The sequence below is a fragment of the Acomys russatus genome, chromosome 19 (assembly GCF_903995435.1).
Source record: "Acomys russatus chromosome 19, mAcoRus1.1, whole genome shotgun sequence".
Taxonomy (NCBI): domain Eukaryota; kingdom Metazoa; phylum Chordata; class Mammalia; order Rodentia; family Muridae; genus Acomys; species Acomys russatus.
The window spans coordinates 18,176,359-18,194,038 of NC_067155.1; the positions used below are offsets into that span (position 1 = coordinate 18,176,359).

Sequence of the window (17,680 nt, forward strand, 5' to 3'; positions counted from 1 at the left end):
GGTTTCTCTGTGTGGCCTTGGCTGTCCTGGACCGGGCTGACCTCCCAGCACACCTCCATCCACCTGCCTCTGCCTCCCGAGCAGCTGATCACAGTGGGACATGCCTTTCAAGGCCCAGAACCTCTGTTTTTGTTTGTTTGTTTGTTTGTTTGTTTGTTTTTGTTTTCTTTTGTAAGACAAGGTTTCTCTGTGTAATATCCCTGGCTGTCCTGGAACTTCTTTTTGCAGGCCAGGCTGAGCCTAGAACTCACAGAGATCCTCCTGCCTCTGCCTCCCGAGTGCTGGGATCCACCACGCCCCGGCTTGGCCGAGCACTATTAAAGCTGAGGCAGGCAGGTCTTTGTGATGTGCTAACTTGGCAAAATCGGAATCAGTAAACTTTAGCTGATGCTTCCGGTTAGTGGGGTTATTTTTTCGTCCTCTAGAGCCTGGTTCCCCCTCCCCCCCTAGAAATGGCGCATGACAATGTCTGACATTAACGGTAACTAAGGCGTTTAAGGCGTGGAGCCTTCCGTTTGGTTGTCTAGACAAAATTATAGTTAGCAGATGCCAGGCGTCTACTGCGGATTTAGGGTCACTCCAAGCGTTGGGTTGTTTTTGCGGAATGGCTAGGGCTGTCTCTGAGCCCTGACCTACTCTCTGTCTTCAGGTGGATTCCCAGGCTGTCCGCAGAAGGCCGGAAGGGGGTGGGGTCTGGAACCAAAGGGCTGGACATTATGAAGTGAGAGGCCGCCAGTGAATCGCAGCGGTCCCACCTGGGAACGAGAGAGCATTAGGCAGGGTGATGGCTTCGAAGTCCTCCAGGCCGCGGAAGGGAGCTGGCAGGGGTGCTGGTGAGCGCTAGTGGACTGGGAGGAGTGGGGAATTTGGGGGGAGAGGGTGGCTTGGGGACAGCGAGGCGGCGAGGGACATGGGGAGGTGGCACATGACTTCGGAGCTGTCAGTCTCGAGGTGCGGGCCTTGCAAGGCTGCGTGACGCGGAGGCGGCTGGTCACTGACATCTGACCCCCCGCCCCCTGCCGCAGACTCAAGCAAACGGGGTACGGGTACCACGGGTACCTGGACTTCCAGGACCCGGCATCCCACGCCGGAGCCCGAGCCCCAGGAGGCGCTGGAGCTGAGCGGTCTGCCCCCGGAGCTGCTCCTGCTGGTGCTGAGCTATGTGCCCCCGCGCACGCTGCTGAAACGCTGCCGCCGGGTGTGCCGCGCCTGGCGCGCCATGGTGGACGGCCAGGCCCTGTGGCTGCTGCTGCTAGCTCGGGACCGCAGCGCCACCGGCCGCGCCCTGGTGACCCTGACCCGCCGCTGCCTGCCCCGGGCCCACGAAGAAGTGCCCTGCCCGCTGGGCCGGTTCTGCGCACGGCAACCCCTGGGGCGCAACCTCATCCGCAACCCCTGTGGCCAAGGTGAGGGAGCCCCCGGGAGCGCAGCGAGGGCGGGGCCGTGAGAGGGGACCGTAGCGCAAAGCGAAGGACGGGGGCCCCAAAGATGCTACTGGACAACGCCAGGAGAGAATCCACCGCAATGGATGAAGGGCGACGCGGGGCCAGGAAAGAAGCCTTTGGGAGGCTGGAGTCACAAGACAATCCCTGGACGGAACGAGGGTGTGGCCACGAGGGAACCAATGGGAAGGGATGGGGGCTGGACCACCGTGGGCCAGATGGGAGAGTTTTCGAGGCAGGGCCCCCTAGGCAACCCCGTGGAAAGGTGCTGAGGGTTGGGACCACAAGGGGACCAGTGAGAGGGAATAGGACGGAGTCACGAGAGGTAATGGGCGAGGTCTAAGGGACAAGTAGACTCAGAGGCAGGTCTGCCGATGGAGCAGGGGGAGGGGCTAGAAGAAGGGTCACACTTGACCCACTTAGAGAGACTGGAAGGACCTGACAGACCACAAGGTAGCTTGGGAGGGGACCGAACTGCCTACCCTCTGTCTGAGAGATAAGGCGCACCGGGGAGCCACCGAGGAGCAATTACAACTGGCGCGCATCAATAGCTTTTGTCTGATTGGCTTCTATTTATTTATTATTATTGTTGTTGTTGTTATTATTATTTTGGTTTTTCCGAGACAGAGTTTCTCTGTGCAGCCTTGGCTGGGCTTTTGAATTTTTAAAATTAATTTTTGTTAGTGTGTGTGTGTGTGTGTGTGTGTGTGTGCGTGTGTGCGCGTGCACGATTGTTGAAGGTCAAAAGAGAGATCTCCTGGAATTGGAGTTACGGGAGGCTGCCTGGCTTGGAAGTTGGGGACTCAGGTCCCCTGGAGGAACAGCTCCTAGCTTTAAAAAAAATTTTTTAGTAGTTGTTTTTGTTTGTTTGTTTGTTTCTTGGTGTCTCCCGGACCCCACCCCCAACTCCAGCCCCCCCCCCCGCTGGAAAGTTATCTCAGCAGCTAAGGGCCCTGGCTCGTCCAAAGGTCCTGAGTTCAGATTCCAGCACTCACATGGAAGCTCACACCCATCTGCAGCTGTAGTCACGGAGGACATCGCCCTCTCTTCTGGCCTCCAAAGGCGCCGGGCACACACGTGGTGCACAAACATGAAGTGTTATTTATTTATGTATTTATTTATTTTGGTTTTTGTTGTTGTTGTTGTTGTTTTTTGAGACAGGGTTTCTCTGTGTAGCCTTAGCTGTCCTGGACTCACTTTGTAGACCAGGCTGGCCTCGAACTCACAGTGATCTGCCAGCCTCTGCCTCCCGAGTGCTGGGATTAAAGGCGTGCGCCACCACCGCCCGGCCGCTCCTTTTATTTTTGCATGAATTCTGGGGGTTGAATCAAGGTTTCCCCTCCGAGCAATCCTGCCTGCTATGATTTCTAATTCTTCTCAGATTGTGGTGGAGGGGCGAGTGTTTTGGGGATGGGGGCGGACGCCTCGCCTCAGCATCCCCGGTTGCGCCATCAGCCGGCTTCCGCTGTGTTCATTTTTACAGAAGGCCTACAGAAGTGGGTGGTGAAGCACGGTGGGGACGGCTGGGCGGTGGAGAACAACCGGAGGCCCGTGCCAGGGGCCCCCGCACAGACCTGCTTTGTGACTTCCTTCAGGTGAAAGCCCCGTACCCCCAAGGGCCAGAGCCCCTCGCGTTGAGAACGGCCCCGCCTGCTCTCACAACCCCTCTGCCACCTTCCTAGATGGTGTCGCAAGAAGCAAGTCGTGGACCTGCAGGAGAATGGGCTGTGGCCAGGGCTGCTGGACAGCGGAGGTGTGGAGATCGTTGTGTCTGACTGGTGAGTGCGCGAGGGGCCCAGGAGACGCCCTGCGCCGAGCACTGTGGCCTGTGGCGCACACTGGTAATCCCAGCACTGTGAATTAAAAGGATTATGGTGAATCCCAGGATGGCAGAGGTGAGATCAAGACCAGTGTGGGCTATAGAACAGCACCTCATCTTTAAAGAGAAGCACGCAGGGCTGGAGAGACAGCTCAGAGGTTAAGGGCACTGGCTGTTCCTCCAAGGGTCCCGAGTTCAATTCCCAGCAACCACATGGTGGCTCACAACCATCTATAATGGAGATCTGGTGCCCTCTTCTGGCCTGCAGGCGTACATGCAGGCAGAACACTATACACACATAATAAATAAATATCTTTTTTTTTTTTTTAATGTTCATTAGTGTGAGGGTGTCAGATCTTGGAGTTACAGTTGTGAGCCGCCACATGGGTGCTGGAAACTGAACTCGGGTCCTTTGGAAGAGCAGGCAGTGCTCTTAACCACTGAGCCATCTCTCCAGCCCCAATAAACATCTTTTTAAAGAAACTGAAATAGGGCTGGAGAGATGGCTCAGAGGTTAAGAGCACTGTCTGCTCTTCTAGAGGTCCTGAGTTCAGTTCCCAGCAACCACATGGTGGCTCACAACCATCTGTAATGAGATCTGGCACCCTCTTCAGGCCTGCAGGTGTACACGCAGGCAGAGCATTGCATACATAATAAATAAATAAATCTTAAAAAAAAAAAAAAAAGAAACTGAAATAAAGTGAGTTCACATGAAACATAGACAGGGCTTTGGGTTTTGTTTTGTTTGTTTGTTTTGTTTTGTTTTTTGAGACAGGGTCTCTCTGTGTAGCCTTGGCCATCCTGGACTCACTTTGTAGACCAGGCTGGCCTTGAACTCAGCGATCCGCCTGCCTCTGCCTCCCGAGTGCTGAGATTAAAGGCGTGCGCCACCACACCCAGCTCAGTCAAGGCTTTGTAAGTGTGAGCACATTTTAAAAACCTTGGTCCCATGGCCTGTCTCCGTGGAGTCAGGAAGTGCTCCCAGCCTGGCAGTCCTGTGTATTGAGATGCATGGAGGACTTTCAGCTCTCTGTATAGTTTTTTTGGCTGATTATCAGCTTCGTTAACCATGGCCTCCAGGCCAAAGTGACTTAAACTCACAGCCCTAAATTGCTTTACGGATCTTTCTTTTAATTTATTTATTTATTACGTATACAGTGCTCTGCCTGCATGTACACCCACAGACCAGAAGAGGGCGCCAGATCACATTACAGATGGTTGTGAGCCGCCATGTGGTTGCTGGGAATTGAACTCAGGTCCTCTGGAAGAGCAGCCAGTGCTCTTAACCGCTGAGCCATCTCTCCAGCCCTTTATGGATCTTTCTAGATCAGCTCTCACCTAAGCTTATCTCTGGGCCTGGCCAGCCCTTGCCCTCAGTCAGTCCCTTAGGCTATTCAGCATGACTTGAGTCTCCAAGGAAGACATTCCGAGAGGACACGGTTTCTTGGCAAGGCTCCAGAAATCGGTTTCACGAGAACATCTTATTGGGGTGGAGACGAGTGTAGGAACTGGGGATCGAACCCAGTGCCTCCTGTATGCCAGGAAAAACCCACCACCACTAAGCCACACACGCCAGGTCCCTTTTTACTTCTGTGAGACTCGGTGAGGCAGGAGCTCAGCAAGTTTCCCAGGCTGGCCTTGTATTTGAGATACTTCCCTGTCAGCCTCTGTAACAACGGGAATTACATACATGCCCGGGCCAGCAGGCCCATCTTGTAAGATCTGCGGGTCAGGGCAGGCTCATACGGCTCACGCACAGGCCATAGGTGTGTGCATACCACAGAGGTGAGAGGTCAGCTTCCCATCATCCCATGATTCCTCAGGAGCTGTCCACCTGGCTCGGCCCGCCCGGGGTTATAAGCATGTATCTGGAGGCAGAGGCACGGGGATCGCTGTGAGTTGGAGGCCAGCCTGGTCTACAGAGAGAGTCTAGGACAGCCTGGGCTGTACAGAGAAACCCTGTCTTGAAAAAAAAAAAAAAAAACAGAAACTGGGCAGTGGTGGTGCACGCCTTTAATCCCAGCACTCGGGAGGCAGAGGCAGGCGGATCGCTGTGAGTTCGAGGCCAGCCTGGTTTACAAAGCGAGTCCAGGACAGCCAAGATTACACAGAGAAACCCTGTCTCGAAAAACCAAACCAAAAAAACAACTGGCCTAAAACTCACAGAGGTCCACTTGCCTCTGCTGCCACGCCCAGCCCCAACCAGCCACGCCCAGCCACGCCCAGTCACGCCCAGCCCAGGTTCTCACTCTTGGGTGTCAAGCATCTCACTGACTTAGCCATCTTGCCAGGCCCCCACGAGACCCTTTTTGAGGGGCTTAATTTGTACCCACGGGGAGCCTCGACACCCAAAGAGACGGTGACACATTCCGATCTGCTCTCCCCGACAGGTGGGGAGCCTGCCACGACTGTGGCTGTAAGTACCGACTCCTTGTCAAGCTTCTTGATGCTCACCACAACGTCATCGATAAGTTCTCGGCTACGCCGGAACCCATAGAACGATGGAACAATGATACGTACCATCAGGTGAGCCGCTGGCTGAGGATGAACCTCTCACTGGCTGGGGTGAGGGTGTAGCACAGAACAGGGCTGTTCTGGCAAGAGATCACGTCCAGGCGGTGGTGGCGCACGCCTTTAATCCCAGCACTCGGGAGGCAGAGGCAGGCGGATCTCTGTGAGTTCGAGGCCAGCCTGGTCTACAAAACGAGTCCAGGACAGCCAGGGCTACACAGAGAGACCCTGTCTTGAAGAGAGAGAGAGAGAGAGATCATATCCAAAGATCTTCTTGGTTTGTGTGATCTAGCTGGTATACTAATAAGTCTTTTGTTGTTGTTGTTGTTGCTTGTTTTAGTTTTGTTTTCCGAGACAGGGCCTCTCTGTGTAGCCCTGGCTGTCCTGGACTCCCTTTGTAGACCAGGCTGGCCTCGAACTCACAGCGATCCGCCTGCCTCTGCCTCCCGAGTGCTGGGATTACAGGCATGTGCCACCACACCCGGTTTAGGAATAAATTTTAAAACCTTTGTTTGTAACTAATTTATTTCCTTTTATGTGTATGAATGAGTTTTGCTTGAGGGCTATGTCTGTGATCTCATGCATGCAGTACTAAACACGCCTTTAACCCAGGAGACAGAGGCAAACAGATCTGAGTTCAAGGCCAGCCTGGTATAGAGCGAGTTATCAGGTAAAGAAAAGCTTAGGTCCAGGCGTGGGGGTGCATGTCTTTAATACCAAATAAAAGTAAAGCTTGTTTGTAGAAGGAAGCACATGAAAGTGATGTCTAATTTAGAGGCAGAAAAGATGACGAATCATATAAGATTTGACAGAATAGGATACGCCCAACTCTCATGAGAAGAGAGAGGAAAGAGAAGCTACTTAAGAGGCAGTTTTACAGAGAGAGGAGGGAGTTTTACCAGGACAGTAACAGAGAGACGGGTTGCAGAGAGAGAACTCAGGTGAAGACTGAAGGAGCCAGAGAATGAGAAGGAGCCAGGAGATTAGAGCAGATCGCTGAGTTAGTCTGAGGCCAAGCAGAGCAATTCCAGGTGGAGAGAAGCCAGAGTAAATAAGGCAGCTGGGATGAGAGTTGGAGCCAGAACAGCGGAGCTGAAGCAGCCAGCCCAGGGCTCAGAAAGAACAAGAGAGGGCGAGCTTATTCAGCAGTAAGTCTCAGAGGCTGAACACACTCTAGGCCTGGGTTAGATTGTACAGCGGCTAGAAGCTTCCAGAACTAGGCCTAGGCCGGCAGAAGGAGGCAGCAAGCCTCCAGGACAACAATTAAACCAGGAGAGTAAAATTGTTTTTACATTAGGGTCGTGGGGGCTTTGACGGTCTCCCCACCCCCCACATGGTGCTTTATGATCAATACCAGTCATTTGGCCATCTGTCTGTCTTTGGTTCTTAATGTTATGTGTGTGATGTGTATGAAGGGCTGTGTATCCGGAACGCAGAGAGACCAGTGTCGTGTGTCTTTCTTTCTCTATCACCCTCCACCTTTGTTTTTGAGTCAGTGTCTCTCCCTGAGTAAGGAGCAGATGGCTTGGCTAGGCTGACTGGCTAGTGAGGATCCAGCTGCCCGTCCCAAGACTAGAGCTGTACACAGATATGCCACTGCAGCCGGCTTGCACATGGGCGTCAGGGGTCTGAACTCGCATGCCAGGCACGGTGTCAGCTGAGCTATGTCCCTAGCCCTGCCCTCTCATGCCAGTACACGGAGAAAGCCGGGCTGGGTCTCTACTGTTCACACAACAGCAATCAGACCGTGTCGTGAGCTGAAGGGTAGGGCCGTGGCCAAGGCTGACTGATTCCCTCTACCTCCAGGTCACCCACGTCTTCTCCAACATCAGGAGGGGCGTCCGTTTTGTGTCTTTTGAACACCGGGGCCAAGACACACAGTTCTGGGCTGGCCACTATGGGGCCAGAGTGACCAACTCCAGTGTGATCGTGAGAGTCCGTCAGTCCTAGTCAAGGGCCACCATTTTGGGCGAGACAACCCAACCGTGCCTTCCAGGAGCTGGGGCTGTCGGCTGGGATCTGGCATGAACCAGGCACTCATACCTCCCTGGCACATGAAGCTCTCGGATGCAGTGAAGGAGGGTCCTGCTTCCGCCATGTTTTCAGAGTCTGGGACACTGGAATCCTCCATCAAATTTAGCCATTGCTGCTGCCTGGGGCGCACGGGTGCCTGGGAACACCGGTGCATGCTGGTCTCAGAGATATCCCAAGCCGCCTCTATTTCAGTCTGATCCCTCTGTGCCCTGTCGCCAGGGCTTGATTCCCCCCAACTCTGTTTTATTTTTTATTTTTTTATTTTTTGTTTTTTGTTTTTTTCTTTTTCGAGACAGGGCTTCTCTGTGTAGCCTTGGCTGCCCTGGACTCGCTTTGTAGACCAGGCTGGCCTCGAACTCACAGCGATCCGCCTGCCTCTGCCTCCCGAGTGCTGGGATTAAAGGCGTGCGCCACCACATCCGGCCCCAACTCTGTTTGAAAGACAGGTTCTCATGTATCCCGGCTGGCTACAAGCCGAGGGTAACCTTGAACTCCTGCCTTTGCCGCTCAAGTGCCGAGACTCTGGGCGCGCACCAGCCCCACTCAGTTTTGCGCAGTGGTGAGGACAAGCCAAGGGTTTAGCGCTTGCTTGACAAGCTTAGTCTGCCCACCGAGCAACGTCCCCGGCGACCGCTCTTGTCACCTCCTGTTTCTGCCTCAGGGATTTTCTTTGTCCCCGAACTCATGTCTGAACTTAGAATTTATGGGCTTGCAAAATTCTAGCTCCCTTTCGGGTCAGGAGCCCAAAGCGCTCATGGCTACCACCAGGTCCCCTTGTAGCAGGGTAACTAGGGTACCTGCCCACAGATTTTCTCCAAACAATGAGGAAGTGCCTACAGCCCAGGCCCTGGTCCTCAAAGACCTCTGTGACTGTGTGATGATTCAAGTTATTTGTCATTTTCTCAAACGATGAGAGAACAACACACCAGCAATATCTGTCTGCCAAGCTGCACTGTAATAAATTGATTATTTTGCCTAAGCTGGTTCAAATCTTTTTCTTGGTTTGATTTGGTCTTGTTTTTTGCTGTGGTTGTTTTTTATTTTTTTTATTTTTTTCCGAGACAAGGTCTCTCTGTGTAGCCTTGGCTGTCCTGGACTCATTTTGTAGACTAGGCTGGCCTCGAACTCACAGCGATTCACCTGCCTCTGCCTCCTGAGGACTGGGATTAAAGACGTGCACTAATAACTGAGTTTTTATTTGTTTGTTTGTTTGGTTTTGGTTTTTTGAGACAAGGTTTCTCTGTGTAGCCTTGGCTGTCCTAGGCTCTCTTTGTAGACCAGGATGGCCTCGAACTCACAGCGATCTGCCTGCCTCTGCCTCCCAAGTGCTAGGATTAAAGGCGTGCGCCACCACACCCGACTTTAACTGAGGTTTTAAAGACCCAAAACTTCCATTACACCCAGCCATCAAACCCAGATCCTATTCAGTTGTACTATCATTATGTTTGGGCACAAGATTGGAATGGCTCATCCGGCCAGAACCAGGCATGTGTACAGTAAGACAAAGCTGCATTCCCGGATAAACTCTTAGAGAGAATATCCTGTTTACCACCTCCGGCACCGTAGGCTTTGATCATTTTAAAACCTCCTTTTCTTGGGGTCCTTTAAAGCACATACCTCCATTCTAACCCACAGACCCTAGGTAGGAGAGAGAGGTTAATGGGGAGCAGGAGACGTAGCTCTCTTTAGACTCAGTTCCTTGGGGTGAGTCCAGTCTTCATTGTCAGGACTCCAGAAGACCTGCTAGACAGCAAATCGGCAAAAGCCACAGCAACCACAGACGCTGGGACCTTGACTTGTGGGTCTGAAGCACTTTTCTCTAGGAGCGTCTGAAAGAGAAGTGATGCCAAAGCGCGCGCTCTCTCTCTCTCTCTCTCTCTCTCTGTCTCCTCTCTCTCTGTCTCCTCTCTCTGTCTCCTCTCTCTGTCTCTCTCTCTGTGTCTCCTCCTCTCTCTCTCTCTCTCTCTGTCTCTTTCTCTCTCTCTCTCTGTCTCTCTCTCTGTCTCCTCTCTCTCTCTGTCTCCTCTCTCTCTCTGTCTCTCTGTCTCCTCCTCTCTCTCTCTCTCTCTCTCTCTCTCTGTCTCTCTCTCTGTCTCCTCTCTCTCTCTGTCTCTCTGTCTCCTCCTCTCTCTGTCTCTGTCTCTGTCTCTGTCTCTGTCTCTCTCTCTGTCTCCTCTCTCTCTCTCTCTCTCTCTCTGTCTCCTCTCTCTCTCTCTCTGTCTCCTCCTCTCTCTGTCTCTGTCTCTGTCTCTCTCTCTCTGTCTCCTCTCTCTGTCTCTGTCTCTGTCTCTCTCTCTCTGTCTCCTCTCTCTGTCTCTCTGTCTCTGTCTCTCTCTCTCTCTCTCTGTCTGTCTCCTCTCTCTGTCTCCTCCTCTCTCTGTCTCTGTCTCTGTCTCCTCTGTCTCTCTCTCTCTGTCTCCTCCTCTCTCTCTCTCTTTCTCTGTCTCTGTCTCCTCTCTCTCTCTCTCTCTGTCTCCTCTCTCTGTCTCTCTGTCTCTGTCTCTCTCTCTCTGTTTCTCTCTCTCTCTCTCTCTCTCTGTCTCTCTCTCTCTCTCTGTCTGTCTCCTCTCTCTGTCTCTCTCTCTCTTTCTCTGTCTCTGTCTCTCTCTCTCTCTCTGCTTTGGGAGTTACTTCTATAACCTTCCATAGACCATACAGGATGTTTTTCAACTGCCTCTGCCTCCTGAGTGCTGGGATTAAAGGCGTGCGCCACCACCGCCTGGCTTATAAGCAACTTTTCATGCTAAGCCAGGGAGGCTCACAGTGAACAGGAGGGAGAACAGAAGCAGGAGAATTCATTTTCCCCAGGGCTGATCCCCAGATTGGCTAGCCAGCAGCAAATGGACACGCGTGCAGGGCCTCAGCAGGTTGCATTTGTACGTTTACTCATTTGTATGGCCATGTAAAAGCAATGGTGAGGGAAGAGAAGGCCGCACGGATTGGGGACAGAGTAGGGGAGAGGACACATAGGAGGAGGAGACTATGTAATTATATTTTAATTGAATTTTCAGAGGGGCAGAAGGAGGGAGGGAAGAGAAAAGAAGAGAATGAGCTGTGAAGGGATAATTGTAGTTGGCAGTTAATACCTGGTTGTTTTTTAAACCTCTCTCTCTCTGTGTATGTGTCCGGTTTTTGAGACAGGGTTTCTCTGTGTAGCCTTGGCTGTCCTGGACTCCCTTTGTAGACCAGGCTGGCCTCAAACTCACAGTGATCTGCCTGCCTCTGCCTCCTGAGTGCTGGGATTAAAGGCATGTAGTATCACTACTGCCCGGCTTAATGCCTACTTCTTCTTCTTCTTCTTCTTCTTCTTCTTCTTCTTATTATTATTATTATTATTATTATTATTATTATTATTATTATTATTATTATATATTTTTTTTTTTTTTAGGCAGAGTCTCACTATGCAGCCCTGGCTGGCTCAGAACTCATTATATAGGCCAGGCTGGCCTGGAACTCACAGAAATCCACCTTCCTCTGTCTCCTGAGTGCTGAGACTAAAGGCATGCACTACCATACCGGCCATTTTCATCATTTTTAGGTGTGTGTGTGTGTGTGTGTGTGTGTACACCACGTGCATGTGGGTGCTCTTGGGGCCAGATGAGAGTGTCTTCTAGAGCTTGGTAACAGGCAGTTGTGAGCCACCAGATGTGGGTGCTGGGAACTGATCTCAGGTCCTCTGTGAGAGCAGCAAGCGCTTTTGCCAGCCGAGCCATCCCTCCAGGCCCCATCTCATTTCTTTTTAATGTTGAAAGAATCCAGCATTTAAAAGGTGTGACAAATGTGCCCAACACAGATTGTGTCGTTGAGTAATTTGTTGTTAAAGACCCAAAATTTGTCACTGAACTGTGGGCTAGGAGGGAGGGCTTCCTCCTGAGTCTGCGGTACTGCGGCGTTTAAAGAGCTCAATGTGTTTAATCTATTATAAGCGCTAAGTGTTGTGGCTGGCCCTTCTTCTATTGAGCTTTGGAAGGAAATCGAATGGCTTAAATTTGTAAAAGCAGAATATTTAGAGAATTTAATTAAGTTCCATTCTAAGTGGGCCGTGAAACTGTTGAAACTGGATTTGGCAGAACATTAATCAAACAAGCCTAGAAAGTGGATGTTACAATTTCCTAGCTTTAAAGAGAGAATTAATACTTTTAAGTAGAACTCTAGTAGCTAAGAAAGACAGTGTATCTTCCCCTCCCCCTTTATTTAAACTCTGGGCCTTCTAGCGTCTGGATCACCTGCACCCAAATGCACCCACACATGTATACTCATAAGGTTTTGTTTTGTTTTTCAAAACAGGGTCTCTCTATGTATGTAGCCTTGGCTGTCCTGGACTCGCTTTGTAGACCAGGCTGGCATCAAACTCATAGTGATTCGTCTGCCTCTGCCTCCCGAGTGCTGGGATTACAGGCGTACGACATTACACCCGGCTATAAGTTCTTTTTTAAAATTATTTTAGATTTATTTGTGTTATATGCATGGGCATTTTGCGTGTGGGGGGTGGGGGGTGGGGGATGTGCGCGCGCGCAGTTCCCAGAATGGCCGGAAGAGGGAGTCAGATCTCGGACACTGGAGTTACAAATTGTTAGCAGCCTTGTGGATACTGGTAGTGGACCCTCTGGAAGAGAGCAACCAGTGCCATTAACCTCGGAGTCACCTCTCCAGCTTCAGCATACACATACATTTGAAAGGAAAAAGGAGAAAAAAAAAAGCAGTAATCTCCTTTTATTTCCTCAATACAAAGCCATGGGTGGAATCCTCAACACCCCAAAACAGGGAAAATGAGTAAAATCAAACACCAGCTCAGGCGCCCCCACACCAAGTTACAAGATCCTTCACCAAGCACTTGCAGAAAATCCTGAAGATAACTCAATAATCTCTGTAAGGCTCTGCTCACCCAGAGGTGTTGGCTAAAGTCTCCCTGAGCCCCAGGGATATGCTGGGCACAAACCTGGGGCACAGGTAAACCAGCTGATTTCTGAGAGTTTCCCCGGTGGTGCTGGGATCCTAGGATCTGGAGTGCCCACCGGCACGGGAAAGCTGTTTGTTTGTTTGTTTGTTTGTCATGCATTGGGGAGGGGGGAAGTCCCTGTTTCTTTTTCCTCCACCAGCGCCGTCCTGCCTCACTCACCCTCTCTAGTGCTTGAGACTACAGACCATGCGGGCACCCTCGGTTTGCGCAGTCCCTGGGGCTGAACCCTGTGCCTGGCTCGCGCTGGCCAAGCGCTCTATCCACAGCCCTGGTTGGCCTGACAAGGTAGGCTTTCATGTAACCCAGGCTGGCCTGCAACTATGTAGCCTCAGCTAGCCTCAAATTCACTATCCTCCTGCCTCCACTTCCACAGCGGTGGGACTGCAGGCATGCAGCGCCACACTCAGCCACTTTAGCCTGTCTATAACTTCCATGCCATAAGTGTGGAGCACCCCTGCCACCCCCCCGCCCCCGACGCTGCTGGGAACACAGAGTAGGAGGAGGAGGGGGAAGGGGAGGGGGAAGGGGAGGAGGAGGGAGGGGGAGGGAGGAGGAGGAGAATTGATATATGCGTAAATAAGTTAAAATTTTAAAGGACGCTTAGTCACAGGGGCCCTCCTAGACTGGGAGGAGGCGAGGGGTTCGCTAATTGCTGCCGCGGAGCCTGCCTGTTGCGCCGTTCTGCTGAGGACAGATTCTGCTTCTGAGAACCGCGCACCCTGGCTCCCTTTCATCCTCCGCTTTCAACCCCAGGGAGGTCAGAGCCACAGCTGAGCCGTCTCCTAGCGACCTTGGGAAAAGCTGGCTGGTTCGGGAGGGACCGGGTGGGATGCGGTGTGGTGCGGGGTAAGAGCCATGTGGGGGACCGGAGTTTCCTGGCTCGGCGGTCCTGGGTCAGGCTATCTCAGGCTGGAACCTTGCCCTATGGCTCGCCCCCCCCCGTCCCTCCCCCTCCCCTCCCCGCCCCTCCCCCACGCCACGCCCCCACGCCCCCGGGACCCGGAGCACGGTAGAAGACGGTCCGTCAGGATCCCAGGTCCCAGGTCTCCCTGCACCGAGGGCAACTGTTTCCCGCCGCCGCCTCCTCCGAACAGGCCTCCAGGTGAGCTCCGGGCCAGGTAGGGACCCAGGGCGGCGTCCACAGCAGCAGTTGGGACAATCTGGAGGATGGAGGGCTCTCTCCACTGGCGCATCCGGCACCCTGCACCCTGCATCCTCTTCCAGACTCTTCCGTTGTTAGCCAGGCTCTCTTCCACTGAGCTGTGCACAAGCAAGTTGCAAAGCTACCAGTCCCACTGAAAAGGCTTGACTTTTCTCGAGTGTGTGTGTGTGTGTGTGTGTGTGTGTGTGTGTGTGTGTGTTTGTGTTTTCTTTGGTAGACTCGGAGTTGAAAGGCAAGAACAGACTTCCCCTACATGTTGTCCTCCGACATACACACCCAAACATACACACCAAACACATACGCAACCACAAGCACCCAATTTTTTATATTTAAATGCAAACAAAAAAAAGAAAGGAACGGATCTCCCAACGCCCACTTTTGCAGCCCTACCCTTGCCATTTCAAATATCCAACCAAAAAGAAAAAGAAAAACAAAAACAAAACACGTGTCTTCACAGTAGCCCCGAGAGGCGTCTGGCTGACGCCATTTCCCTACTTAGCTACATGATGCATTTCAGCTGTGGCCACACCTCCCAATTTAAAATGTGTTCTTTTGAGGTTAGGCCTTTTATTTATTCATTTACTTATTTATTTATCTTCAGTTTATTTAACTCCCTATCTTGAAAATATAAATGTCACAAATCTGAATTTATTTTATTTTTTGGTTTTTCGAGACAAGGTTTCTCTGTGTAGCCCTGGCTGTCCTGGACTCACTCTGTAGACCAGGCTGGCCTCGAACTCACAACGATGCACCTGCCTCTGCCTCCAGAGTGCTGGGATTAACGGCGTGCGCCACCAGTTTTTTTTTTTTAACTACTGCGACATCTTCAGCTGTGAAGACTGCTAACTGTTCCTGAGTCCTCTCTGATTTTCTTTCTTTCTTTGAGTCTGACTTGGTCACTTGGTAACTTTTTTTTTTTTTTTTTTTTGAACGGAATCTCTTCTCTGCCCTTTTAAAATTCAGCTAGTGACCAGGCAGTGGTGGCGCACACCTTTAATCCCGGCACTCGGGAGGCAGAGGCAGTCGGATCGCTGTGAGTTCGAGGCCAGCCTGGTCTACAAAGCGAGTCCAGGACAGCCAGGACTACACAGAGAGACCCTGTCTTGAAAAACCAAAATAAAATAAAATAAAATTCTGCTAGTGGCCCAGTGGGGCTGTGAGATGGGCCCTCTGTGCCAGCGCTTTCCCCTGCACCAGTCTCAACCCACATGCCTCCTGTCCTGCCCCGGGGTTGCCATCTGGAACCCTCATTCTGGCCCTCGCCATAATCATAATAAAGCCATCACAACTGCAGGGAGCCGTTTGCCAAGGGCCCTGAGGCCACGGGCTTTCCCCACAGCTGTTAGGGTCAGCGGGTATTAGACACCGCAGTCTCCAACACACCTCCTGGAGCCAGACACTTCAGGAGTCCAGACCTGTTTTTATTTTTAAAGTTTATTTCTTCAGTTATTTATTACGAGGCAGGTTGGACTAACTGTGGAACCAAAGATGACCTTGAATGCATGGTCCCCCTGCTTCTGCCTCTAGATCAGTGGTTCTCAACCTGTGGGTCCCAACCTCTTTGGGGGTCGCATAATGCATTTTTGCATCACGATTCATACCAGTAGCAAAATTACAGTTATGAAGTAGCAATGAAATGATTTTATGGTCGGGGGCCACCCCAGCACCAGGAACTGTAGTGAAGGGTCACAGCATCAGGAAGGCTGAGGGCCAGTGTGCTCTAGGCTGTTGGTGTCACAGGTGTCAGCTGCCATGTCCACCTCTAATGATCAAAATTCATCCTTTTAAAACGTTTTCTTGGGACTGGAGAGATGGCTCAGAGGTTAAGAGCACTGTCTGCTCTTCCAGAGGATCCTGAGTTCAGTTCCCAGCACCCACATGGTGGCTCACAACCATCTGTACTAAGATCTGGTGCCCTCTGCTGGTGGGCTGGCGTACATGCAGATAGAGCACTCATACATATTTAAAAAAAAAGCAAAGAAAAATCTAAAAGAAAAAAGTTTTCTTTCTTTTTTTTTTCACATGTTATTTATTTATTGTAAGAGTTGCATTCGTTACTTTTCAGTGGTTGCAGCAAACACCATGACCAAAAGCAACAGAAGGAAGAAAGGGTTTCACTTTAGCTCAGGGTGCCAGAGGGAGACGTGTCGTGGTAGTGGGGAGGGCATGCCATGGCGGCCGGAGGGGGAAGCTGGCTGGTCAAAATTCAACAAGAAGCAGAGAGAACAGGAAGTGAGAAAAAAAAAAAAAAACACATAAAACCTCAACGCCTACCCACAACGAGGCACTTCCTCCAGCAAGCCTGTACCTCCCAGAGATTCCTTGGGACTGGAGAAATAGCCAATCAGTTTAGAGCACTGGTGACTCTTCTTCCAGAGGACCTGGGTTCAACTTCCAGTACCTACATGCAGGCTCGCAACCATACAATAAGTCCAGTCCTAGCCGGGCTTGGTGACACACGCCTTTAATCCCAGCACTTGGGAGGCAGAGGCAGGAGGATGACTGTGAGTGCGAGGCCAGCCTGGTCTACAAAGCAAGTCTAGGACAGCCAAGACACAGAGAAACCGTGTCTCAAAAAACAAACAAACAAACAAACAAAAAAAAAGTCCAGTTCTGGGGATCTGTCGCCCTCTTCTGGCCTCTAAGGGCACTGCATTTACATGTGCACAGACATTTATCCAGGGACACCAATACCCACAAAATAAAATGAAATTTAATGTTATTTCCATCCAGTCAGACACCTTTAGTCCCAGCACTCGCAGCCAGAGGCAGACATATCTCTGAGTTCAAGGCCAGCCTGGTCTACAGTGTGAATACAGTACCTGTATAGGCTATAAGAAGGCATCAGATCTCTTGGAAATGAAATGACAGGTAAGTTGGAATTACCACGTGTGTGCTGGGAATTGAACCCAGATCTTCTGGAAGAGCAGCCGGCAAGCTTAGCCACTGAGTCATCTCTCCAACTCCCTGGAGCATTCTGTTGTACACTGAAACGCATACTTATCCTGTGGCCCAATAATTCCATCCCTAGGGATTTACGCAAGAGAAATGTAACCTATGTTCACACACAAACACTCATTCATAAACAGCTCCAAATGGGAAGGGAGTCACGCACCCATCACGGCGAGGGGATCCACAGATTTCTGTCTGTCTGGTCACTGGCATATTACTCAGCCATAAAAAGGAAACGGGTCGCTGAGGGGTGCATCCGACAATGTGGATGAGTTGCTGAGACGCTGTCTGCCCTGAAGGAGGAAGCCAGGTTCGGGGAATGTGTGGTGTATGTGTCAATCAGAGACTAGCCAGGAGCCTGGAACCGCACAGTCATTGGAAACGTGTATTGATGACTCAGAGCTATTAAGTGTGACAGGGGACCAGGCGGTGATGGCGCACGCGCCTCTGATCTCAGCACACGGGAGGCAGGCGCAGCTGGGTCGCGGTACCTGTGATCTCTGCACTCGGGAGGCTCAGGCAGGGCGAACAGCATAGCAAGGCTCTGTCTCAGGAAAACTAGTACTAAACAAAAGAAACAACAGGCCGGCCAGATGGCTCGGGGGCACCCCAAAACTGATGGTCTGAGTCTGATCCCCAGAGCCCACGAGGCAGAAAGAAAGAACCAGCAAGCTGCCCTCTGACCTCTTTATGTGCATGCCCGCACTTGCGGGCCCGCGCGCGCGCGCACACACACACACACACGCGCGCGCGCACACACACACACACACACACACACACACACACACACACACAGTGCC

At 51.7% G+C, this 17,680-nt stretch overlaps 1 protein-coding gene across 1 annotated transcript; it reads left to right on the forward strand.

Moving 5' to 3' along the window:
* The first annotated feature begins 621 nt into the window (after positions 1–621).
* On the forward strand, positions 622–7,788 carry Fbxo27 (F-box protein 27). The gene is made up of 6 exons (XM_051162810.1): positions 622–833; positions 1,026–1,406; positions 2,926–3,037; positions 3,125–3,220; positions 5,652–5,787; positions 7,579–7,788. Exons 1-6 carry the CDS (start codon positions 785–787, stop codon positions 7,720–7,722), a joined length of 918 nt encoding a protein of 305 aa, XP_051018767.1. The 5' UTR covers positions 622–784; the 3' UTR covers positions 7,723–7,788.
* Positions 7,789–17,680: the final 9,892 nt, after the last annotated feature.